Source organism: Camelus bactrianus, chromosome 4 (genome assembly GCF_048773025.1).
Source record: "Camelus bactrianus isolate YW-2024 breed Bactrian camel chromosome 4, ASM4877302v1, whole genome shotgun sequence".
In the NCBI taxonomy this organism is placed as follows: domain Eukaryota; kingdom Metazoa; phylum Chordata; class Mammalia; order Artiodactyla; family Camelidae; genus Camelus; species Camelus bactrianus.
Window position 1 is genome coordinate 65,025,185 of NC_133542.1, and position 24,278 is coordinate 65,049,462.

Genomic DNA, 24,278 nt, shown 5'->3' on the forward strand with positions numbered 1-24,278 from the left:
CGGCTTAAAGAAGTCGTCCAAGAGCTCCTCCCCAAGTAGAGGCACAAGTGGAAAAAGAAGATGGCTGAGTAAATGAGGATGTCGGCCTGTCCAGCAAGGGCCAGGCCCGGCTAGGTCTGCAATAGGAAAGCAAAAGAATCTGGAACCTGGATTCTTAACTGAAGGTACAGAAACCCACCCTTGAGCAAGGATGGCCCGGTAAACATCCTGGGCTCTGATCAGCCAAACTAGTCCCTCCTCCGCCCTGGAGGAGGCATTAGCAAGGAGGAAGGGTGGAAGCTGGGAGTAGAGAGAGCTCTTCCTCCCGGCGCTCAGCCCCTCCTCTCCCTCCATCCTACTGCACGCCTTCTTCCCAGCGTGGCTCTCATCTGGTCAACTGCAACCGCTGTCTAACAGTTCTCCCTGACTCGAGGTTCACCCACTGAACCACAAGCATACCTTTGCCCATTACATCTATTACATCTCTGCCCAGAACCCTTCAGTGACTCCAAGTTAACTGCAGAATGAAGCTACCCTAACAAGCGGTCACTCCTGGCTCCCTCAGGTGGCTCCAGCTTACCTTTCAGCCTATCTCACCCAACTGCTTCAGCAACACGCTCTCCAGGCCCCCTCCCTGTCTCCACCCAGTCCCCTCCATCCAGAAACAAACGACCAAAATCCCCTCCAATTCTGTCTGGAGACAGTATGCTTATCGCGCAAGGCCCAATCCAACTGCCACCCCTTCCACAAAGCCCTCCAGGATTACTCTGGTCCTCAGCAATCATCCTCCCAAAATACTACCCAGCACCTTTCTACAGACCTCCAAAGCATTTCCAAGAGTGCCGGGTTCTCTGCACCCATCACCTCATCCAACTCTCACAGCAGCCCTCCGAAGCAGACGTTCTGATTGCGCGCAGTTTACCAATCGGGAAACCGAAGTTCAAAGAGCTCGAGCAACTTAACCGAAGTAAAAACTGGTGGAATCAGGATTTAAAGCTAGGTCTATTTGTGCTCTTTTTACTAAACTAGTGTTTTTTCAAACCGAGCTTGCGAAGCCCTCGGATTAGCAATGCCCAAACCTGGCGGGCTAGCGCTATCATCTGACTGCGTGTTCAAGGGCCTCACTCCAGAAATTGACTCGTCGGCTGGGGAAATGCATGGAAATTCATACTTGATTTTTATGCAAGAATCTGCGCTGCTCCCTTAGGTACATCTGTTTATTTGCTTCTGAACAAAGAGACAAAGGAAAAAAGTTTGAGGACCCCTATTCTACACCATACCACATGGCACTTTGCTTTAAAGTGAGAGCCTCACTTTTCACCCAAAATGACCTCAATTTCCACCCAAATGAGCCATATTCCTTTAAGATTCCCGGGCACACTCTGGGCCAACAATGAGCAAAGCGTTGCCTTTGCACACCAGGGCTTTGTCTTAGAGCAGACTGCCTGATAAAAAATAAAATTTTAGTGGCTTATTCGAAAAATAAAATACCCCTATAATCTTAGAATCACATGAGAAATGACAAGCCAGGCCCTCACACTTCCTTCTCCAGGCAGCTAGTTGGTTTTATCTCCAGCCAGATGGAGAATGAGAAGGTTCCATCAAATTTCCATCGTATCAGGTTTCACTGTGAGAAAGCTTGTCAAAGTGCTCAGTGGTTACCTTTAAATATACAAAGGAAACGTCTCCAAAATCTTAATGAGGTACAGGAACTCAGTGATGGAAGAATTTCCAGAATTAGTATGAGACACTGGTGTTGCAGCCACATTCTGTGGCGCCTCGTTGCCGCTGGGGGCGGAGGCAGAAAGGGGATGTGGCAGGGGTGGGGGCGCCCAGCCTCCCACCCCACCTCAGCCTACCCTGAGTAGCTCCACTTTCGTACATTTTCTCTCCAGAGGAGTTCATTTGAACAGAGTTCAGATGCTGAAAAAATAGGCAGAAACCATTGAAAGGAGACAGTCCTTGCCATAGAGAACCAACAAACACGCATGGTACTGGATGTGAGGACTGCCATGTGAGCAAGGAGCCCGGTGTAGGTTTCACCAGGAAGTTGGGGAAGAATGGACAAAGAAGGCGAAGCCCAAATTGTGCAGGGGTCAAGGCCCAGCTGGGCCCCTTATCGGCTGTCAGGCACCAGGCAAGGCAGCACAGGTCTCTAAACCCCGCCCAAATGATGCAACACAACTGTCCGCTCCACCAGCCCCACTCACTGGCTCATTCATGCTCTGCGACCCCCGCCCCAGCCTCACCCAGGCCTTCCCTCTACCAGGAATGCATTTCTGCCGAGGGCCCCCTCACCCCCAGGCAAACAGCTACAGATCCTTCAAGTCTCAGCTCAAACCCACCCCTTCTGTGAAGCCTTCCCTCCCTTCTCCATCTCTTAGCACAGTTCCATTCTCTCTGCTCCTGAGGCATCTGGACCATCCTCCCATCTACGCATATCACGCTATACTTTAATTAACTCTTTGTCTGCCTTTCTATTATATTTCTCTACTAGATTCCTTCAGAGACTGTGTCTGAGTTGGCTCAGCCCCGGACTCTCAGTGCCCGGCACAGAGCCTGGCTCAGATATGACAAGAGTCAGAACCAGTGACGAGGGAAAGCCTCTCTGTTTGTGCCCCAGCAGTTCCCTGTGAAAAGTGACGGGAACAGCCTTCTAAACCAGCCTCCACCGCAGCCCCACGCCTGAACCACTCTCACCGCAGGGTCTGTCACTCTCAACGCATTCTGATCCCTGGAGGGATCCATTAGTTGGAAAGGAACAGAAAAGCACTTGCTTCAGAGGAGAGATGAGTGTTGCTCAAGGAAGAAATTTCCAGCTTTGCTGACTTGACTGGGAAACGGGCAAACCACATTTACTAGCTGGCAGTGTCTGTTAGATCCGAGCGGACGGGGCTTTGTCCCCTAAAGTCCTGAGCCAGCACCTGCCACACAGTTAGGAGCAGGAAAAGAGGAAGAGAAGGAATCTAAGATACTGAGCATTGACTTCTCTGTGCCAGGAACCACAGTAGGCATTTTCTCATGCGTTAAATTTTACTATCCATTTATTTAATCCTCAATTAGATATAGTCAACCACACTTAGGAGAGAAAACATTAGTTTAGAGAAATTAAGTAACTGGCTTAGAGGCTTAAACACCTGCTGAAGCTAAGATTCCAACTCAAGCCCAGCACTGTTTCCCACTGTCCCAAAGACACCCACTAAATTGCTAAGTTTTTAGGACCCAAGGCAGTGGCATCATCACCAGCAACAAAACAGCTACATTTATTGGTCATTTATGATGTGCCAGGTATGATGCTAAGTGCTGCATCTTGTCTCCTATGATCTTCACAGCTAACGTCTGTTTTTCCGAAATGAAATGGACAGCACGGTCTGCAGAGGTAAAGATGCTGGTTCCAGTCCAAGAGCAAGCAAAGGAGCCAGGAGTCAAATCCAGTCTGACCCCCCTATGCTCTGCATTCAGCCTCTCTTACGAGAAACTGGAATTTGCAAAGACAAAACTTCTTCCAACACAGGTCACTAAAACCACATCTTCTACAAGGAGACTGACTCATAATCTTGACACTTGACCTTAAAAAAGGGGGTGGGGGAAGCTCTGATCCTTGGTAAAAATCACACTACCTCAGGTCTGTTGTAATCTTAGCCCTAACCAACCAGCCGACAGCCTACAGAGACCGTCTCCAAACTCCATGTTTTGATTGCGGTTCGCCAAGAGATGCTCTGAATGCTGTCACAGTCTCATTTGGAGCCATCCATCAACAAACACACGTGAGAACCGAAGGGGTTCAGGCTGAACTATCCTGAAATTAAACCCACTCCTGTCAAAGCACACGGGATTAGCCAGCTGGGTGACGGGTACAACTTTAATTAGGTTTTTGGGCTTTAGCCAGCAAATGCATCCCCACAGAGCTAAGTGCCCAAGTACTGAAGCACACACTTGTCAGAGTAGCGGATGACAGGTCTTGAAACAGATGAGAGCCTTATGAGACAGTCCGGGGAATCGGCTAAACCAACGTCTAATAAACGGTGCTTATAAAGGAGAAGACAAACACGGTGACTCGCTCCTCTCCTCTCCTCTCCCCTCCCAGCCCGAGGAGCACACGGAGCGCCTGAACCAGAAAGAGCAAATCTGAACCAACGATGTACCTCTATCACCCTCCACCAAACACACACACACACACACACACACACACACACACACACACACACACACACACACACACACACTCAAAGGAGCGCCCCAAGTCTCTGGAGCCAAACAAGGTATCAAAGCCAGAGATGTAAGGGCAAAGGTGGGAGAATCCAAACAGCAACCCCATTACAGACACAGAAGCTAGGACATTAGGGCCTTTTAAACATCACGGTAAGGACACGGACTTGAAATACTACGGGGTTTTGTTTGTTTTCTGCAAAGGCCTCCTGAATTTCTCTGAAGAGCTATGGGTCCCTCTGGCGGCAAGGAGGCGTAATACAACAAAGGGGATCTATCCGAGAGACCCTCACTTTCGGACCTTTTCATAAATCAGACTCCCAAGGTAAAAGCCAAAGCCTGGATTCACCAGAGCCTACCAACAGGGCCTGCACCGCTGCAAGTGCTCGATAAATGTCCCTGGAATAAACAAATGAGCGAACTGCAAATGACAACACATGCTGAGTCGACTGGCACTAGGTCACTGCAATCACAGGCAATTAAAACAAACAAACAATGAACTGATTCTCCTGGCCAAACTTCCCCGCGAGTGTTCACGCACTGTCAGACACAGTGAATCCATATGCCTCGGGTCCAGGCTGCATTTTCAGACAGGCATTGCTTCCCTCCAAAATGCTTAAGAGCAGGCACAATGAAACAGCAATGTATGTGTCTGGCAGGAGCAAAGGATGGTTTGATCACATCCAAGAGAGACTGGCTTACCATCAGAAAGAATTCAGGGAATGCTACAAAACCCCGTCCTACTTGCTAGGGGACCATTGCAACAGCTCTGAGTTGGGGATCATCTCTGAACAGGGCTGCAGTATTTCCCGCTGATTTTGTAGTTCTTGTCCAAGAAATGAGAATAATGGGAAACAGCTAGACAAGAGTCCCTGGGACTGAAAACCTTCACACTTACAAGGTCACGACTTGCATGACATTGATCTGGCCCTGCGCAAAACCGCTTTTATTGAATGGGGTATTGTCGAAGGCTCAGTGTACTGCTCAGAGAACTCTATAAAAGCCCACTAGAGGCAATACCTCCCTCAGGCCTCAGTGTCAGCAAAAGCTGTCCTTTTATCTTAACGTGTTCATCCTACAGACTCTGGAGACCTGGTAACTGAATTTCCCTTTTTACTTCCACTGCTGGGAGCTACCAGCTGAATTTTAAGTTCCGCTCTTTAGTACCGTGACGGATATCACCGCACGCATTTCCACGTACTCATCTGGTTCCATTCCACTCGTTCCCCATATTTTTCCGTGACCCTAATGCCTTTAATCTTGTTTAATTTTATGACTTTCCATAAACCTCTGAAGATGTTTCTGAAGCACAGAAAGAAATAACTTACAAGTTTTAAAGCTTCAAATAACCAAAATACTTCAAAAACGGGGTGGTCTTGAGAACAGATTATCGTGGGTAGCTGAAAAGCTGAAATCATATCAATCTTCCTTTCTGCCAAAAGCACAGGATTCTTCACATAGATATTGATGGTTTGGCACAGCCTCAGCATAGTATCTCAGGCAAAGCCTGAAATTAAGAGTCCACAGACCTGGATCCACGGCACGTATGTATGTCACTTTTCTATGTGACCGTGATCTACGTTCTGAGCCTCCGATTAATCTATAAAATGGGGATAACATTTTCTACACTCAATCACAGGGCTGTGAGCACCAAGGGAAGGACAGGCCATCCTTTCATCAACTGTAAAGTACACCAAAGAGATACACACCTGAGAATCGTACCAGCTTTATTTCTGTCGCTCCAACAGCAGTTTTCATTACAAAAGAGGGTGTCAAAGATCCAGCTGAATGCGGACTGAGAACAAGATGAGTATTCTGAACACATTTTCTTACTAGTGTTTTTCAGGCCTACTTGTGGGATGCAGTGAAGTTCAAGCAAATGCTGATTATTCAAGAGTCCTGGCGGGGGAAGCTCTGAATATGCGCACAGATGGCCCAGAAACATATCTGAGCATTTCCAGCACACAGGAACAAGTTCTTTCTTTTCCCTCCATCCCTGATGTCGCAAAGCCTGACTCACGTGTCACGTGTCCTTTCTCAACTTGTCTCCAGGCTCTCCCCAATCAATCCACTGTCGAGACACCCATCAGACAAGTCTTTCTCAACTGTAACTGTAGATCTGCAGCCCACTGCCCATAGGTCAAGTCCACACTCCCAAACTCTGTATCCAAGGACCACCACAATTCAACTTCTCTCCAGGGTGAAGCCACCCTTCGCTACAGCCCCAAACTCTTCTTCCCCCAAACGCCGCACTCTCTCACATCTCTGTGCCTTGGCCTCCTCTTCCTTGCCGATTATCTAGTGACCTTCAACTCAAGCTTCAGAACCAGTTCAAAAGATCCTGCCCCCAGAGCCTTCTCTGATCCTGCCCTGTGCTCCCGTGATGCTCTGTTCCTCCCTCTGCCACGAACTGTCCCCAGGCCTAGTTGGAGGGCCTGCACAAAGCGTTCAAAGTGGCTGAAGGCACAAATGCAGTCCTTTCCTTTGCCAAGGCAGAAACAGAGGCCACCAAAAGGCCTGGGTTTTTGTTTGTTTCGATCCAAAAGCAACAGCAGTGGCAGCTGGCGAGCAGGAGGCTCTGGTTAATCAAAGAGCCTAGTTAACGGAGCGAGCTGAGCAGACACGCAAGGCCAGCGGATTATGCTCTACCCGCATGCATCCCAGCACCATAAGGCAAGCCCACCCCCAGCACGGCTCCCCAGACCCTGAACAAGCCAGTGCCCCCAAGATCGGGAGTAAAACATGCTTATGACACAGCCAAGTTCTTAGGCTACAATCCCAAGTTAAATAGAGATGCCGATGTGATGCAATGATATGTGTACAAAAATAAAAGCAGCCAGAGCCAGATCGTCTTGTGAGAAACACCCATGGCTTCATGGAGAAAAGCAGTGGTGACGAGGCGCCAGGAAGCTCTGAGTCACGGCATGCTCACCGGGGTAAGCCTTCTGTCACCACTGTTGTTTTGGTCCTTCCAGCGCCCGGAAACAAACAGCACTCTCTGGGTCCCTGCTCACCCCCCTCCCAACCCGTGGTTCTAGGGGAGCTGCCAGTGATGGTACACCAGCTCAGGCACGCACACTTCTGACAAAGAATGAGCATGTGATCCAAGCTGGGCCTCTTGGGGTCTCACCCCCCTGGCCACCCCAAGCAGGAGACAGCGAGGGTTGGTAGAGTGTGAGGTCCTCCTTCCTCTCCCATAATGAACTGGGGAGAGGTGGTCCCGGCAAGGCTGGCAGTGTGGGGGATCCAGCCACTGGGAACGGGACTGAGTGGACGTAAGAAAAAGAGGCCAGCTCTCTGAGAGACAGACTCGGTCCCAGCAGCATGCCAGGCACCCCTGTCCTTCCAGCAGTCTAGTGAACCAAGGCAAGACATTTCCCTCTTTGCCTAAGGTACTTCAAGTTGGGTTTCTGGCACTGGCCAAAAACCTCCTACTCACAGTACACTTCATCCAGCTCCCCCTTCACTGTCATCTGCCCCTTCCGTTCCTTGCCAAACACTCCTTGCCTCCTTATGAAAATGTACGTGTGTTATTCAGGAATAAACCTTCTTATCGAGAGGAGCCCCAAATTCTTTTAGATGCACCAAGGTTTTCATGAATAAGTGAACTATGAAACCAACAATGTCTGACAATAGAGGGACAAGTAAGTAAATTACAGGGTGTCCATTTGATGTACTGTTATGCAGCCATTTCAAATGCTTACCCAGAGTACCTTATGATGTAAAGAAGCAATTACATATTTTACATACCTATGTGTGTGTGTATCCCCGAAATCCAATTTCTATCGAATAAACATTTTTACAATGATAGTAAGGAATGGAGGAGACAACCTACTAAACTAAAAAACTAAAAAAAGAACTTAAACTTAAAAAAAAAATGTTATCCAACAGTGAAAGATCTAAGAATTGATTATGACCTGCCCTCCATAGAAGGGCCCTCTGGCCAGTCTCTTCCTCACCTCATCCATAAAGGCACACTGCTCAGACCTTACACCTCCATCCACCTCAATGGCCATCTCCCCCTAGGGAGTTCCCCTGACTACTCTGTCCCACAGGGATCTTTGGCACTGACTACATAAGGGGCATTACTTAGCTCTGAGTTTTAAACTGCTCTGCATTTTGTCATGGATAACATTTTCATCTCCCTTGAAAAAAAAATAAAACATTCAAAGGTTACATCACGTATTTCCATCTGCACCTAAACCAGACACATTAGGTGTTCAATAACAATGAATAAATATGGGAAACGGGTCTTTTAATAACATGCAATAAATTGGTATACTCCAATATTGCTGGCAGCAGCATAAATTGATCCAGCCCTTTGAACAAGTAATTTGGCAGCATGATTAACTAGTGTAAAATATTTGTACCATCTGACCCACTAATTTCACTCTTCAAAATCTATCCTTGGGATTCCAAGGGGAAAAAAAAGCCTCTGTACCCAAAGATGTTCACCGTGGCATTATTTAAACAGCCAAAACGTCCAAGAGAGAAGGAAGTTATTAAGTAAACCATGTGAAATCTATTCAGTGAAGAGCATGCACCTTTCAGCATGATCCCTCTGGCGCCTGCACAATGTGGGGAGATGGCCGTGATGAAGTAAATGATCAAAGAACACACAATAGTACGTGGCCTCTGATCAGACTGGGGCCCCAGCTGCACCAGCACTGAAGGGTGATACTGAAAAACAGTTACTCTATGAGGGTGGTGGAACTGACCGAAGGTGACATTTTCTTATATTCCTAAGTTTCCATTATTGCTCTCTTGATGTTCATTAAAATTTCTGTTAAAATATACAAACATCTGGGGGGAGGGTACAGCTCAGTGGCAGAGCATGTGCTTGGTGTGCACAAGGTCCTGGGTTCAATTCCCAGTGCCTCCATTAAAAATAAAATAATTAATTAACTTTTAAAAATATACAAACATTTGTATTTCAGTTCTCTCATCAGTGTCAGCATTAGGATTTCAAACTCTGGATCCTGATGTCCCGTCCCTGCCAGGAGCAGCCGCCAGAGAACTAACCTCTGGTACCTGCGGGCTCTCTGGAGCTCGCTAATGATGCTGACTGCCCCAGGCTCCCGTGCAGGGAATTCGCTTAACCTGAGTGTCAATGACCACTCAGACCCTATCCTACCCGACTGCACCAAGGCTTCGTGATGTGATTCTCAGGATGCTGAATACTTAAGTTTAAATATAACAGAAATTGTAAAAGATAAACTATCTTTTGTCTACCCAATTCAGAGAGAATTTTTCAAATAACTAATATCCAGTGCTAAATACAGTAGACTTAAAAAAAGACCACTCTCATGTAGGGAAATGTTGTATAATCTTTCTGGAGAACAATTTGGGTCTATCTATAAGAGTCTTAAAAATATTCATACTCTTTGACTCAGTAATTATACCTCTATCAGAAAATAATCAGTGGATAAATATTTATGTACAAGGATGTTTGTGTGTGTGTGTGTGTGTGTGTGTGTGAGAGAGAGAGAGAGAATAAAAGAACTGAAACATCAAATAGTTAAGACAGGTCATTTCTAGGTGATGAGACAATGAGTGAAATATTTTCTATTTTTTGGATTATTCTAAGTCTTCTGCGATGAATATCTCCCTAAAACCAGAAACAGCCCAGAGCCCAGCCCAGCAAGTGCACTGCGCACCCTGGGACCGGCGGCGGCACCACTCACGTGGAAGGCGCGGTCTCCCTTGCTCCGCTCGCGGTGGGCTGCGTCCAGGTCCTTCTCCAGTCTCTCCCTCTCCCGCTGCAGGTCGCTCAGCTCCTGGGTGACTTTCTTCATGTTCCTACGCAGTCTGTGGTTCTCTGTACTCTTGGTGAGGTTTTCTGAGTGCAGCTCGGCCAAAAGGGCCGCCTTTTCTAACAGAGCAGCCTCATAATCTTCAGACCCCTAGAAGAAGAGGAGGGGAAGGCGGCTGAGCTGGTTTTCATAGCTCACTCAACAAGCCAAGAAATCTGTGCTCCTTGTTCACCTTGGTGGGGAGGGAGACATTCACGTAAACAACATTCAGGACCCAAAGCACAAATGATATGCAGGTTTGGGATAACACACGGTAATCTTTATGTTATGATGTTGATGTGAAGAGGGGAAAGGCCACAATTATTGTGTAAAAGAATGTTTTTTAAAAAACTAGAAAAAAAAGCACAAAATATTAACAGTAACTGTCTTTAGTAGGGTGGGAATATAGATGATTTTTTCCCTTTACTTCTCTGTGTTTTTCATTGTTGCAAGATTAGTGAGCATGTTATTTCTATAATAGTCCAAAAAAATATTTAATTAAGTTATTTTAAAAAGACAGAAAATACAGTATCATTTGAAAAGCAGAGATGGATTCAAGCCCTGGCAATGTTCATCTCTTTTAGAATGATTCAAACCCAGAGTCATCTGGAGAAGAAGCGGGCAGCCTGGTCACCAGCAGCCACCTCAAGAGACTATAAATTCAGCAGAGATGGAGGCCTACGTGGGTCAACAACATGTTTATTTCATTAATACACAGTTTACTAGGGAAAATACACATGTGATTATCAAACATATGAAAAAATGCTGTAACTCACCAATCAACAAGAGTCAATTAAAACAAGCTTTCGTTTAACAAGTGAGATTGTTTTAATGAGAATATCCAATACTGGTGAGCTTACTGTGAAATGGCACAACTAACGTTCACGTTTCAAGAACTGATCAAGCACCTAGAAACCTGGAAATACGCTGTACATCGTACACTGAAAAAACCCGCTGTGGACAGACCATACACGTCAAGTACATGTGTATTGTATGAAGACGTTCACAATCATCCCAATAATTCCATTCCCAGGACTCAATCTCAGGAGAAGAATCCAAAATATAAGGGGGAAAAAGCCTTATACACGAAGTCATTCATCACAGAATTAACTTAGAACAGTAAAAAATTAAGAAACAACCTAAATGTGCAAGAATATGAAAACGAATAAAGTATGGCAAAGCCACAGAATAAAATCTTAAAATAATTTTCACAAAGAGCTGAGGGAACATTTCTAAGTCACAATGTTACAGTAAAAAATAGAAAATCAAACTGTAAATGATCTAAAAAATAAAAGCTATGTTTAGGGGAAAGCCTAGAAGGAAAAAATACCAAAATGATTATAGTGGCTGGGTGATTTCCTCATTTCCCTTTTTTTTCCTTCTTTCTAGTCTTCTGGGGGGAAAAAATGAAGCATATATATAATACTTAGAATCAGGAGAAAATAAACTTTTTAAAAAATATGTCCTTTGAATGAGCTTGAGGACAAGATTAAAAACTTAACAGCAAGGGATGCCTGAGCTGTCAAGGTCACAACTCAGGCTGTGGAGTGAAAGAATTGGCCCCAGCTTCCGGGCCTTTCCAGAAACCCATCCCTGCCCCCATCGACAGTTACGTCTTAGTCGTTCAGCAGAGCTGGGCCACAGCCACAGCTGACCAGGAGGTGGCCACCTCTCTGCTCCTGGGGCCCCACAGCCCAGCCATCTGGTCCCGTGTTTCCCCAACTATTACTCAGGTCACAGCAACGGAGACTGAGGGAGAACACCACTCAATTCCAAAGTTTTATAGACACTTCTGTCTTCGTTTCCTTTAAAATTAAAATAAATAAAAAGAAATGGGAAACCTAGGTCACAGGCCAAAAAAAAAAAAAAAGTATCTGGGCAGTGCTTATTTAAATAAACTCAAAAAAGAAAAGGAGATAAACAACGATTTGGGGAAATGCTCACCTTGAACAATTTTCATAGTTCCCTTTATTAAGCACTGATTATATATGAGCTAACCAGGCGCTTTTACACCATTACCTCTCTATTTCTCACACCAGCCCTACAAAGCACACGTTATTATCCCTCTGAAAGTAACTGAGGCTCAGACCTGTTAAATGACTAGTGATTAAATCTGGGATTCAACCGACCCCAGAACCTGTGTTCTTTGCACAGCACTGTTCTGCCTTGCCCATTCCAGGGAAGATTTCAATTAACATCAATAAACTACCAAAAATTAAAACTGTAATACAGAAGACTATTCAAGGGGGGAAGGCAAGAGACAGGAACACCAGTTAGGAGCTTGTTAAACATAGGACAGCCATGGTTGTTATTAAAATAATAGTTATTATAAAGTGATGAAGGTTCTGCAGGATTATCACATAAATAAGGATGACTAAGCCTCTTTAAAAGTCTAAACGCAAAGAATTCAAATTCATCCATTCAATTCACTTCATAAAAATACTTCCCGTGTTAAATTTTCCTTAAATGGCTTTTCGAAAAACTTCTTTGGAGGGTCTTTTACCTCTTTCTGCACAACACCCTGCATTTTGAATTCTACTTCATCAGTCCAGTGCTAACAACCAGGCGGCAAATATTTGGCCCAATTAGACACGGTCATAAACTAAAACCCAAATAAAATATTAAACAAATCGTTCTTCCCCACAGTGTAGAAACATGTTGAGTTTAATAAAAAAAAGAGAGACAGCCCAGAGTTCAAAGACCAGTTCTAGCTGTGTAACTTGGGAAAGGTCACCTTCTTCGAGGCTCAGCTTCCTTATCTGTGAAAGGGATGATCTTTATTTCACAGGGTCATTGTGAAGATTAAATATGGCACATAAAGTACTGTCTCAGGAGGTGCAGGATAAAGAAATCTAGGCCCCCTTTTCCGTCACTGGCTCTATTATCTTTCATTCCCAATCAAGTGATAACATGGAGTGTTTCCCCAAACCAAAAATTACATGTATAACACCATCAACTGAGAATTTGAAAAACAGACCAAAGTAAATACTGTATTTTTACGCCAGAAGATTACACCACCCAACTTAAGGATGAGTTAACATTTATTGAGTTACTTACTAGCTGTGCCCAGATACACTTTCTTGCTTAATCCTTGTAAGGATTCTGTGACATAAGTGTGACTATCTGAATTCTACAATGTACAAGCAGGCTGGGAGAGCTCAAACATCTTGCCCGAGGTTACACAAGTTAGTGAAGCAGAGTCAGGATTCAAAGCCATGCCCCCTGCCATGTTCCTCCCAGTAAAAATAATATGATACACACATACAATGGACTATACGTAGCTGTAAAAGACTGAAAAAAAAAAAAAGCACACAGACACACACACACAAACATGCATGTCAAACTGCTGTAATCTGAATAAGGTCAATGGACTGCATCAATGTCCTGGTTCTAATACTGACCTACAGTCATGCAAGATGCTAACTTTGGGAGAACCAGGTAAAGAGTATACAGACATCCACTGCCTGTGAATCGACAATTATCTTAAAATGATTTTTTTTTAAGTTTAGATATATATATATATATATATATATATACTGCCATGCCAAGAATGTTAGGTTTAAAAAAAGGTTACAGAACAAAATACGTATTATGATCCTATTTAATTTTTCAAAGGTTATATGTTTGTGTGTGTGTGTGTGTGTGTGTGTGTATGTGTGTGTGTGTGTGTGTATATATATGCATTGAAAGAGTCAAGGTGTTTACAGAGAACAACTTTACATGTCAGTTTATTGGTGACTTTTATCACCATTTTTACCCATTTTAAATATTCTATAAATTTCCTACAATGTGCAATTTTACTTTTACAGGCAGGTAGGGGCGGGAAAAGAAATAATGTTACTTCTACGCTGTAACCTTCCCGGAGTCACACCTGTGACTGGAATTCCCATCCTGCACTGCGGCCACGGCCCTGAGAGTCTGAAATCCACTTGCGCTGCTTCCCTGTCAAGCTTGATGCCAGCCTGGTGAGCCCTGGCTCTTCTACTCAGGCTGCAAACGTTCAAATCATGTGACATCCCCAAAAGGTCCCAGGACGTGGAAGACAGTGCATTCTCAAGTGCCCGTGCAACCTTCAAACTACACACACTTCTTAATGAATTAGCCAATACAAGCAAATGGTGTGTATTTACTCACACGCATAATCAGACTGGAGAGAAGAACACAGACTCTGGAGTCAGACTTGAGTTCCAGTTCTGGCAACCTGTCAAACAGGGAAGCACTCTACCTTCGTGGGTAAGGAGTAAACGAGTGCTCTCTGAACAGTGAATATGGCATGTGGACCTGTGGAATTTCAACCATCCCTGGTCTCCATACACTGCAAGATGAGAAACCCAGCCAACAGCGTAAATTACAAGGCCTCAGAAACCACTCTGCACAGGGAACTATATTCAACATCTTGTGGTAACCTTTAATGAAAAAGAATATGAAAATTAACTATATGTACGTATATGCATGACTGGGACATTGTGCTGTACACCAGAAATTGAACATTGTAACTGACTATAATTCAATTTTTTAGAAAAATGAATTGAGAAAAAAAATACTGTGAAAGCCTTTCAACCAGGAATGAGGGTTATGAAATTAATAAATGTACATAGTAAGTCTAGGTAACATTTAAATGTGTAAGACTCCTTTATTTCCTTCAAGGCTCAACATGAAAAATATCACACTTGTAAAGATATCTGGCCCCTCTGCTTATCTATTGCCAACATATATTTTTTTCTCAAGAAATGGGAAATATGAATGGTTTTCCTAAGAATTCAATTTTTAAGGCTTATTATTTTCTAAGCAAGGGGGGGTGGAAAAAAACTCAGGGTAAAGTGTAATCTCAGCTCCACTTCATCAGCCACTGTCTAAACAGTGGAGGAAGGAAAGTCTGAGAATCCAGAACACAAGATTTGTCTATGTTTCATGGGCACCATGATTTACACCAAATTACTTCGATTACTCTTATTGGGAACCGAAGCTCTGCAAAAGATAAGGCCGGGGATATGAATCTTAGAAACCAAACAGTCTTCAATTCGATTTAACTCCTAACCTCTGCTTAATAACGAAAAACAACAGGGGTGGAGGAGGTGGGAGGGAGGAGCTTTAAGGCAGTACGGACATAATCAGATGACGGAGCTTCCTTGATTCATTAGTTATCAGTAACAGGTATACACTGTATAGGGACACTAGAAACGTGGGAAGGAAATGTTAGAATAATTAAAAACACTTAACTAAAATTAGCAAGAGAGAGGGGAGATAGGAGGGGATGACCAGCAGGAGTCCTTGCAGGACAACTGCGGAGGGGGGAAAAAGAGAAAAGGCGGGGCATCTAACCCAGGCCTAGAATAGAAAGTGGAGGGGGCAGAGTATGTGCAGCCAGGCGAGGCAAGGTAGGGGGCGATGGGGAAAAGCACAGGCCTGGGAGTGAGACTGAGTCTGGGGTCAAATCTGTGCTCCTCACTCACCACTTCTGTGACCCTAAGCAAGAGACTTGAATCTCTGAACCCAGACTTCCTCACAGTAAACAAGGATATTCACAGTGCCTACTTCGTGGAGCTGTTGCATGATTCACTGGGCTGATCCACAGAGAGCACTCAGCACAGGGCTCGGCACATGGTCTGTGTTCCATAAATGCCAGCCGTGATTATTAGCAATAATTTACATTTCAATCCGGGCCCTGCCATTTGCAAGCTGTGTGACAGTGAAGAAACTGCACACCCTTGCTGAACTTCAAAACCCCTACAAGTACAAAGGGGATGAAAATGACCTTCCCCACAGGACTGAGGATTAAATGAGATAATCCACGCAGTTTACAGTCTACTCTTGGCACAGCGGAAGCTCAGCACTCCTCACCGTGGGCATAGCTGTCGTCATTGTCACTGTCATGGTGAGGACGGGGCCAGAGAAGCCCCCAAAGCTGCTGGAGAAGCTCCTTTAATTAGACGGAGCAAATTCTATTACTCGAGACCACGCAGAGCTCTCCTTGGATCCTTTCAGCGGCGAAGTCCTGACCTCACCAGGAGTAAGAATCAAAGAGAGAGTCACTTCGACCAAAGCAAACGCTTACCTGGACCTTCTGGGTCTGTGCTTTCTGGGGGGCCTCTCTGGCTTTAGCAGCGGCAGCACTGAGCTCTTTGATTTCGGAGTTAAGTTCTTCAATCTGGGTGAAAATAAGGAACAGCAGCCAGGAATGCACCCGGGCTCTCGGCGCACAGCCCAAATGCTGTTCCTGCTGCACTGGGTGGTGCTTATAACCCAGGGCTTTGTAGTCAGAAAAGGGGGATTTCAAGTTTGGCTGTTTAGGAGCTGGATGACCTCAGGCCAGGCACTGAATCTCTTTGAGACTTAATTCCCTCAACTATAAGACGAGGACGTGACCACTCACCCAACTACAGGATTGTATGGCGTGTCCCGGCCCTAAAATGTCACCCAGCTCACACTAACTGTTACGATGATTGTCCATAGGGATGACCCACCCAACCACCTAGCCTGGCTATTCCCAGAACTCCTCATCCCCCAGTGACCTTCTCCTCCAGCCCAGAGTCGGCCAGGAACCCCTCTGGCCACACTCTGCAGGGCTGTCCCACCACCGGTGCGCTACATACCAGAGGTCTCCGACTTCAGCTGGGCCACGAACTCCCAGCACATGACACAAATCACGCCCATTGTTATGAACCGAGTTTCTGCTGCAGCCAACAGTGTTGGTTTCTCCAACCCCTGTCTCCTCTGGCTTCCTCAAGCCCACAGACTCCTGGCTGGCGTCCACTCCTGCAGCTACCCCTCCCCGTCCCTTTGAGCCTCCCCTCCCTATTCCTGCCTTGGTGCTGTCCCCTGCCGTCCCATCCTCACCCTCTTCTTTCCCACCCCACGCTCTCCTCGGATAAGGAGACCAACTCTCAGAATTTTCACTCGCATCTGTACAGGACTGACTCTCAGATCTACCCCCTCAAGCCGGAGTCCTCTCCAAGCTGTAGACTTGCTTATCTGTCTGCCTCCTGGACATCTCACCTGAGCAGTCCCTGGGCTCCTAAAAGTCGGTACTTTCTAAACAGACTCATCACCTTCATCACCAGTCCCACCCCTCCACCGTACTCCATTCTCTCTGCTGTTGTCTGAGTTGGTGGCCCCCTCGTGTCCCAGTCATGCCAGTCAGAAGTCACCCTTGACTGCTCCCTCTCTCCAGGCCTACATCTAACCACCAAATTTCCCCAGATTTACTTCTCATTTTCAGTTATTCCAACTTCACTTCTTGAATAAGCCCTACACCTCCATTCTGGCTTCTCTGAACTAGAGGGCTTTCAGCTCAGCTACTGCCTCCCCGCCGCCGTTCCCTCTCTCCCCCCACCCATTTCCCGGATTCAGCCACAGGCCTCTCTCCCCGGCAGATGTGATCACGCCCCTCCTGCTTAAGAGGCTGCACGGCACAGCACGGCAGGCACAGAGCAGCTGGGCGTGCTGCGCTCCCCAGCACCGGGGCCCCGTGCCACCCACCAGCTGCTTCCCCCGCCTCACTTAGCTTCTGCACTGGATGCTCTGACAAGCTCTAACTGTTTTGTTTCCACAAACACACATGGGGCTCTTTCCTAACTTAGTACCGTGACCAGTGTCCTCCCCTGTGCACGAAATGGCCTCCTAGTCTCTGCCTCCCTCCCCAGCTAACTCCCAGTCATCCTTTAAGATTCAGCTCAGCTTCTCCTCAAAGAAGCACTCCCCTCCCTCATCCACAACCTAACCTGGACCAGGCTCCCTCCCCTCCGTGTCTACAGCCCCCTGCGCTTCCCTCAGTTACAGCACCTCCACTGTCCCCTCTCCCCACCAGGCCTGTAAGCAGAGCTGCGCTTTCCTCTCCGCTTTCCTCTCCGCATCCGCGCCTGGCAGTTACTGAGACAAAACAGATCGCTACTCACAAAAGGAAAACCACAAGGAACCATCAGCCACCACCTTGGATCCAAAGGCAACAAGCCAGGTGGCAGAAGTCAAGGGTGACTTCTGGCTGGCATGACTAGGGACAGGAGGGTGCCACCGACTCAGACAAAAGTAGAGAAAACGGAGTATAAAGGTGAGATGGGGCTGGCGATGGAGGTGATGAGTCTGTTTCCAGAGTACTGACTCTGAGGAGTGGGTGGACCATTCAGGTGAGATGTCACAGTCTTGGCCCTGCCTCCCCAAACTCCATCATCTCAGTGTTCTGTTGTCTTTCAAAAGACTAGACCCTCATTGTCCAATATGGCAGCCACTAGCCACCTCTGGCTACTGAGCACTTGAAACGTGGTCTGTCTGACCTGAGATGTGCTGTAAGCGTATCTGGACTTCCAGGACAAAAGTCAGATTTTAAAAATGTTAAATCCCTCATTATTATTTTTGTTTATTGGCTGAAATAATAACATTTGGCATATATTCATTATTGAAGTTAATTTCACCTGTTTCTTTTTATTTCTTTTAATGTGGCTACTAGAGATTTTGAAATTACAAGAGTAACTCACATCCCATTCACACTGGACAGCGCTGGGTTAGATACCCCAAAGGGACTTCTAACTGACTGCAGGGCCCTCTCCCCCCTGCTGGCCTCATCTCGGCTCCCTTATAAACTCTTCACCTAAAGCTAAAAATTCAGGGTAGGACAGGCCAGTCACAGAAGCTAATAAAGAAAAATCTCACTTCAGCTGTATCAGACATACCTCTTTTTCCTTTGACTTTAATGCCATGGTTAGACCCTGAATGGCTTTATCCCTCTTTAAACTATTTTTCTTTTCTGTAGCAATTTCTCTTTCCTTCTCTCTCAGGTCCTCCTGAAGTGCCTAAATTAGATTAGAAAAAAGATTCACTAAGTTGATGCGTTCTAACCAAAATGCACTGTAAATATATCTTTAAGAGCACACTCAAAAGCGGTTATTCTATCTTCTTCCTGTCAACCTGTGATTAATGTTTCCAAGCAGAGCTGAACGCAGCAGCGTAGGCTCCGAGTTACTGTGTTACCGCTCACGGCAACAGGGCTGGGTGCAGGAAGGGGCTCAGATCAGTTAAGAAGATGACAGCTATTCCTATGGGAAGGACTCCAATGCCTTCTGGAATTTGAATACAGTCACATCAGAGCCTTTGAAACCGTACCAGGTTATTTGGGGGAAATAACAGATCATTAATTTCATTCCTTAATGCTACAAAAGCTAGCAGAGAATTCTGTTTGATGGAGACTGAATATATATGTTCATAGTCTGAGTTCATTTCTAAAGATAATCACCGCTGCTTCCCCCCTGGGCTGTTGTGAGGATCAAATGAGATAATGGACGTGGAAGTGCTTTCTAAGCTGGCAGGCGCCACACAAATGCCAGCTGCTGTGACCAGGGGACCCTGGAGCAGTGGCTTTGCAATCAGACTGGCAGGTTTGCATCCTTGCTACACCTCTTCCGAGCTACGTGACCTTGGGTACAAGACCTCACCTCCCTGAGCCTCACGTGTTACATCTGCAAAATGGGAATGCCTACTTCTCAGAGATATCGCAAAGATTCAGAAACCCCTTCCAATGTGCCTAGAGCTTGACTGACAGGCAGGAGCACACAATGAGTGACAGCCATTGTCACACGGACTCACACGGAACCATCTAGTGCACTCAGAAGAAAGCAAGAGGCAAGGATAAATCCTCAACCCATTTTTAAAAATTGTATCAACATACCTGGATCCTCTCCTCAAAGCGATTTCTCTCCTTCTGGCGCTCCATTCGTGCAGCCTAAGAAAAGGTATTCATTGGTGCCCAGAAGGGACCCACAATCCAGTAGCTCCCCCAGGACAATCAGAATGGGCACTTCGTTTACTTTCGGCTCCCCGCAGATGAGGAACTCATGGAAGCCAGCGTCCACCCCTCCTGTCTCACCTGGAGTCCTGCCCCAGAGGGGGACAACGTAAAGACGAGCAACCCACCCTGCCTGACCACCGACCCCGCAGAGTGAGCCAAGAAGCTGGGACCGTGCCAGGGGCCCACGAAAGCCGGGGGCCCGGGGAGCCAGAAGGGGTCAGGAGGGGCAGATGAGGGCTGATTACAGGTGGCGGGAGGGTACAGCTCAGCAGTAGAGCGCATGCCTCGCATGTACGAGGTCCTGGGCTCCATCCCCAGTACCCTGATTAAAATAAACAAACAAACAAACCTAATTACCTCTCCCCCTCGCCAAAAAAAAAAAACTAACTGGTGAGGCCAGAGGGTTCATGGCTATGGTCGGGACAGAGCAGACCCTGCTCTGTGAAGAGATCAAGACTTGCCAGAAGCATCGGAAGTCCCCTGGCGTGAACCAACCACATGCCACAGCCACCCGGCTTCCAGTCAGAACCGGAAGGCCTCCCCGAGGCCCACCCGCACCCCCGGGCCTGCCCACCCTCTTCAAGACAGCCTGCCGTGAAGGCCGCCTCGTGTGGGGCTGGGGTCCAGGGAGGCCTTGGGGGCTGGTACTAGCGTCCCAGCTCCTGAAGCCTAAGAAAATACGACGACTCCTCTGAGTGCATTTCTATACTTACAAGGGGACCGTGATCTCTGCCCCGCAAGGTGGCCAGGATTAACCGAGGAGCACGCTGACCCCCTTCAAGTGCTGTCAGGCCCAATGTAAGTTACTTCCCTTCCCCCCCGCCATCCCCCGACACTCGTCTCTGAAGTTTCAGACCAAAATTGGCCTCAGGCCTGTCTCTAACTACAGAGGCCAGACACGTAAGGCCCACAATTTCATCCTAAAAAAAACCCGATGGATGAAAATAAAGTCCCCAGGCAACAACAAATTAACACATGGTAAAACAGAGGCAGGCAGGTGTGGACTGTTTTTTTTAACCAACTCTGTATGAACACAAGGCTGGAAGGAAAAAAGATGCCAGGGCCCCCGACAAAGGAAGTTTCTGGTAATTCCTCAGCTGACAGGGAGCTAATATACAGAAAGGCCGTTCCGTTTCCCACAGAGGACTCTGGTCGCTAATTAAAGTCCCCTCTCCATGTCCCGGCGCCTCACCTCAGCCTCTCTCTCCCCGTCTCCCCTCAGAGTGGCAGAGAGTCCTCGGGGCTCTTCAGATGACACGTTTTCATCAGGAGATGCCATCTGAGATTTCTCCTCTTTAAGGCACTGAATTAAAGCTTCTTTGCTCTTCAAAGACAGCTTCAACTCCTCAATCAGTCTAAAAGAGAACAAAATTTAAATATTAATTCTAAGCTGTTCTCTTAGCTCAGTGGAGCAGGAGGAGGTGGGAAATGGGGCCAGACACCTTCAAAGTAGACGTGTCCAACGACTGAACACAAACGGAATAGCACTTTGCAGGTGGGAGATTAAGGGCCAGAATTCGAGTGGCATTACCAATCCCCTCACCTCCAGCCCCGCCCAGGTCAATCCAACCTCTGAGCCACCAGACTGTGGTCTGACTGAGTCACACCCCTGCTCAAAGCTCAGACTTTCATCGCCCCCACCATCTACAGAAGAGGGTTACTAATTTTTTTTTTCCTGGCCAAGAAATCTCTCCCAAAGAAATCTGGCAGTGAGACCAAACACAACCAATAAAGCAGAACTGTTCCAGTGAGTGCAAAAAAACCCAAGAACACCTCTCCCAGGCCTCTCAGGGCAAGGTCTAAAGCAGACAGATTTTCAAGATAAAGGCCAAACTCCTCGGCAAGGTGTTCCAGGCCCCAGCTTTCAGGGCCTAGCAGATCAGAGGCCATGCTGACCAGTTTCATCTCTCACAGGAGACCATCGCCCTCTCTGTCACCACTCAGAGCCTCCCTCCCAGGCCTCTCCGGAAGCCCGGCTGTTGTGTGTCTCTGGACCACGCCCACACCCTCTCCCCGAATGCCCCCCGCAGCCCTACTCCCACCACCGCCTGACAATCACCCATTCATCCTGTCAGGCTTAGTAAGGCGTTACCTCCCCTCAAGGAAGTTTGCCCACCCACACCCCAAGAGGCCCCCTCAGGTAAAGCTGGACACATCTTTCTCCAGTCCACCCAATGACCCCACATCAACTGTTCCTGACCACAGCCAAGTTACTTAACCTCTCAAGGCCTGCATATCCTCAGCTGTAAAATGGGGGTTACCTGCTTATGTGGAATGGAGAGAAGCTCCAGGCTCATGACAGAACCAGCAAATGACAGTGGCTATAATTACTACTTTTTCTTAACATTCAACAATTAACATTTTGTCAGAGGATTCTAGAACAGTCTTTCCAGCTAAGGCTAGAAAGCTACTCAGTATGGGAGAAAGAGCAAAGGCTTGAGAGAGCGTCCCAAGGCGAAGGTGAGGAGTGAGCTGAGAGCAGTTAAAGCACCTAGCAATACGCATTTGAATATCTGATTATCTGCGTCCACCCAAAATTCCTATGTTGAAATCCTAAGCCCCAAAGGCGATGGGATTAGGAGGTGGGGCCTGTGGGAGGAAGTAAGGTCCTGGAGGTGGAACTCTCAGGAACAGGAGCAGTGAAGCTCCAGAAAGACCCCTCACCCCTTCCACTATGCGGGGACACAATGGAAAGTCCACGACCTAGAAGGCACTCGCCCTATCGTGTCCGCACCCTCATCTTGGACTTCACGCCTCCAGAACTGTAAGAAATAAGTTTCCGTTGTTTGTAACCTACCCAATCTGTGGTATTTTGTATTATGTTACCCAAACAGACTGAGACAATGGGGTACTCAGCGAACCAAGTAGCACCAGTACAATGCCCCCCAAAACCTGGAAAGAGGAGCAAGACTGCCCTCTGGGGGTTCAACTCGGAAACCATCACAAACAATTCAAGAGAGATGAAGTCACCCAACTGTACACTTAGCACAATGTGTTGTGTTGCATGTAACTTACACTTCGATAATACTGATTTGCTGTAGCTCCCTTAGAGCAAGTTCCAGAAAGGGATGAAACAGAGCAGGGCAGGCCCGTGGGGACAAGCCGGAGCACCGGCCCACCTCAGGGAGAACCTCAACCCCGCCAGGCCAAGGCCCAGTCCGGCCACGCCTTTCAGGTTTTCCAGAGAAGCTGGAAATCTAGACTTTCACATTAAATTAGATTTTTTTTTTTGTATTAGCAACAAATTCACACTTTAAAAAGCACCATGCAAGCCAAACAAAACCCATATGTTGGCCGTATGGCCCTTCAGGGCTCCTCAATGCCGACTGCCTTAAAGATGCAGGCTAGCTGTGAGGCCGGGCTGAAGGGAAGCAAGCAGCAGCGAAAGCACGTACCTTTGCAAAGGGTGGTGAGCGCCCAGGAGGACACAGGCAGTGTCCGTCCCAGCGAGGGCCCTGCCCGGCGACATTCGGTCCTGGCCCCATCTCACCAGGGCACGTCCAAGCCTGTTCCAATTCTGCAACTCACCTGCTGCCCTCGATTTCGCTTCCTGGGAAAGTCTGCCGTCAGGGAGGGAGCACACTGATCTAGTCCCAGGAGAGGCCCGCCAGCACAGGACCACAGCCGAGCCGGCAGAAATCCAGAGGTGGCATCTGGCTGAGTCTCTGCAAGTGGGGCTGGGGCACCTCTAACCCCGAGAGCCAGCCGCATCTGCGGGACTGACGCATCAGTCTGCTTTGCCCGCCCAGCCGGACCCAGAGGACATCCGACCTGACCACTCACATCCATGGAGACCCTACCGACTGGGTAAGCACTCAAAAAGCATTAACCCTTCCCAAAAAGGCTTCCCTCTTCCAAAAGATGAGAAGCCAAGCTTCTTCAGCATGTGCTAACAGGGACAATGATGACTGTGAAATGTGCCTGGCCCCATCCATGTGGACCTTTGCGTGTGTCTCACCCCAACTCCCAGCGCTCTTCTTCTGATAAGCCTTCCCTGTCCCACACCCAAGCACAGCTATCAGTCCCGTGGTCTTGTCACAGCCCAGAACCCTGACCCCAATCACGACTTAAACACCTGTCCCCTCCCCCGCTCCAGGAGCTCCATGGAAGGAAGACAGTGGTCAGCCCTGCCTTCCTGGCACCCAGCCCAAGGCTGTGCTCAGGAGTTGGCCAACAACAAATCTGCATCTCCTTTTTTTTTTTTTTTTCAAAATTACTGTAATTTATTACTGTATCTCTGCCTTCCTAGTATAGCTATAATATTAAAAAAAATATGGAACGTTTCACGAGTTTGCGTGTTATCCTTGTGCACGGGCGATGCTAATCTTCTATCATTCCAATTTTAGTACATGTGCTGCCGGAGCGAGCACTGCATCTCCTTGAATTCTGACCTTACTCCACATGCCCAAGCATCTCCTGGACTCTCCTCTCAGATGCCAACAATCCTTCAACCCAACACACCCAACTGAAAGTTCACCTGCCCACCACCGCTACCCAAAAACAATCTCTTTCTTTCTCCC

General features: G+C 47.2%; 1 protein-coding gene and 2 non-coding genes across 7 annotated transcripts in view; 1 reads left to right on the forward strand and 2 right to left on the reverse strand.

Moving 5' to 3' along the window:
• CDK5RAP2 (CDK5 regulatory subunit associated protein 2) overlaps positions 1 to 24,278 on the reverse strand; it is a 167,473-nt gene that overhangs the window by 101,547 nt on the left and 41,648 nt on the right. For all 5 annotated transcript variants that reach the window (XM_045513130.2, XM_010950351.3, XM_010950349.3 and 2 more), the window contains exons 8-12: positions 20,951 to 21,113; positions 19,639 to 19,692; positions 18,647 to 18,766; positions 16,036 to 16,128; positions 9,873 to 10,091 (exon numbers count right to left, since the gene is read on the reverse strand). In XM_045513130.2, the coding sequence (XP_045369086.2) occupies positions 9,873 to 10,091; positions 16,036 to 16,128; positions 18,647 to 18,766; positions 19,639 to 19,692; positions 20,951 to 21,113 (649 nt within the window). The remainder of the gene's footprint in view (positions 1 to 9,872; positions 10,092 to 16,035; positions 16,129 to 18,646; positions 18,767 to 19,638; positions 19,693 to 20,950; positions 21,114 to 24,278) is intronic.
• On the forward strand, positions 8,998 to 9,070 carry TRNAT-GGU (transfer RNA threonine (anticodon GGU)). Its single transcript has one exon. It is a non-coding gene; the product is annotated as a tRNA-Thr (tRNA).
• LOC123615467 (U6 spliceosomal RNA) lies at positions 24,026 to 24,128 on the reverse strand. Its single transcript, XR_006723046.1, has one exon. It is a non-coding gene; the product is annotated as a U6 spliceosomal RNA (small nuclear RNA).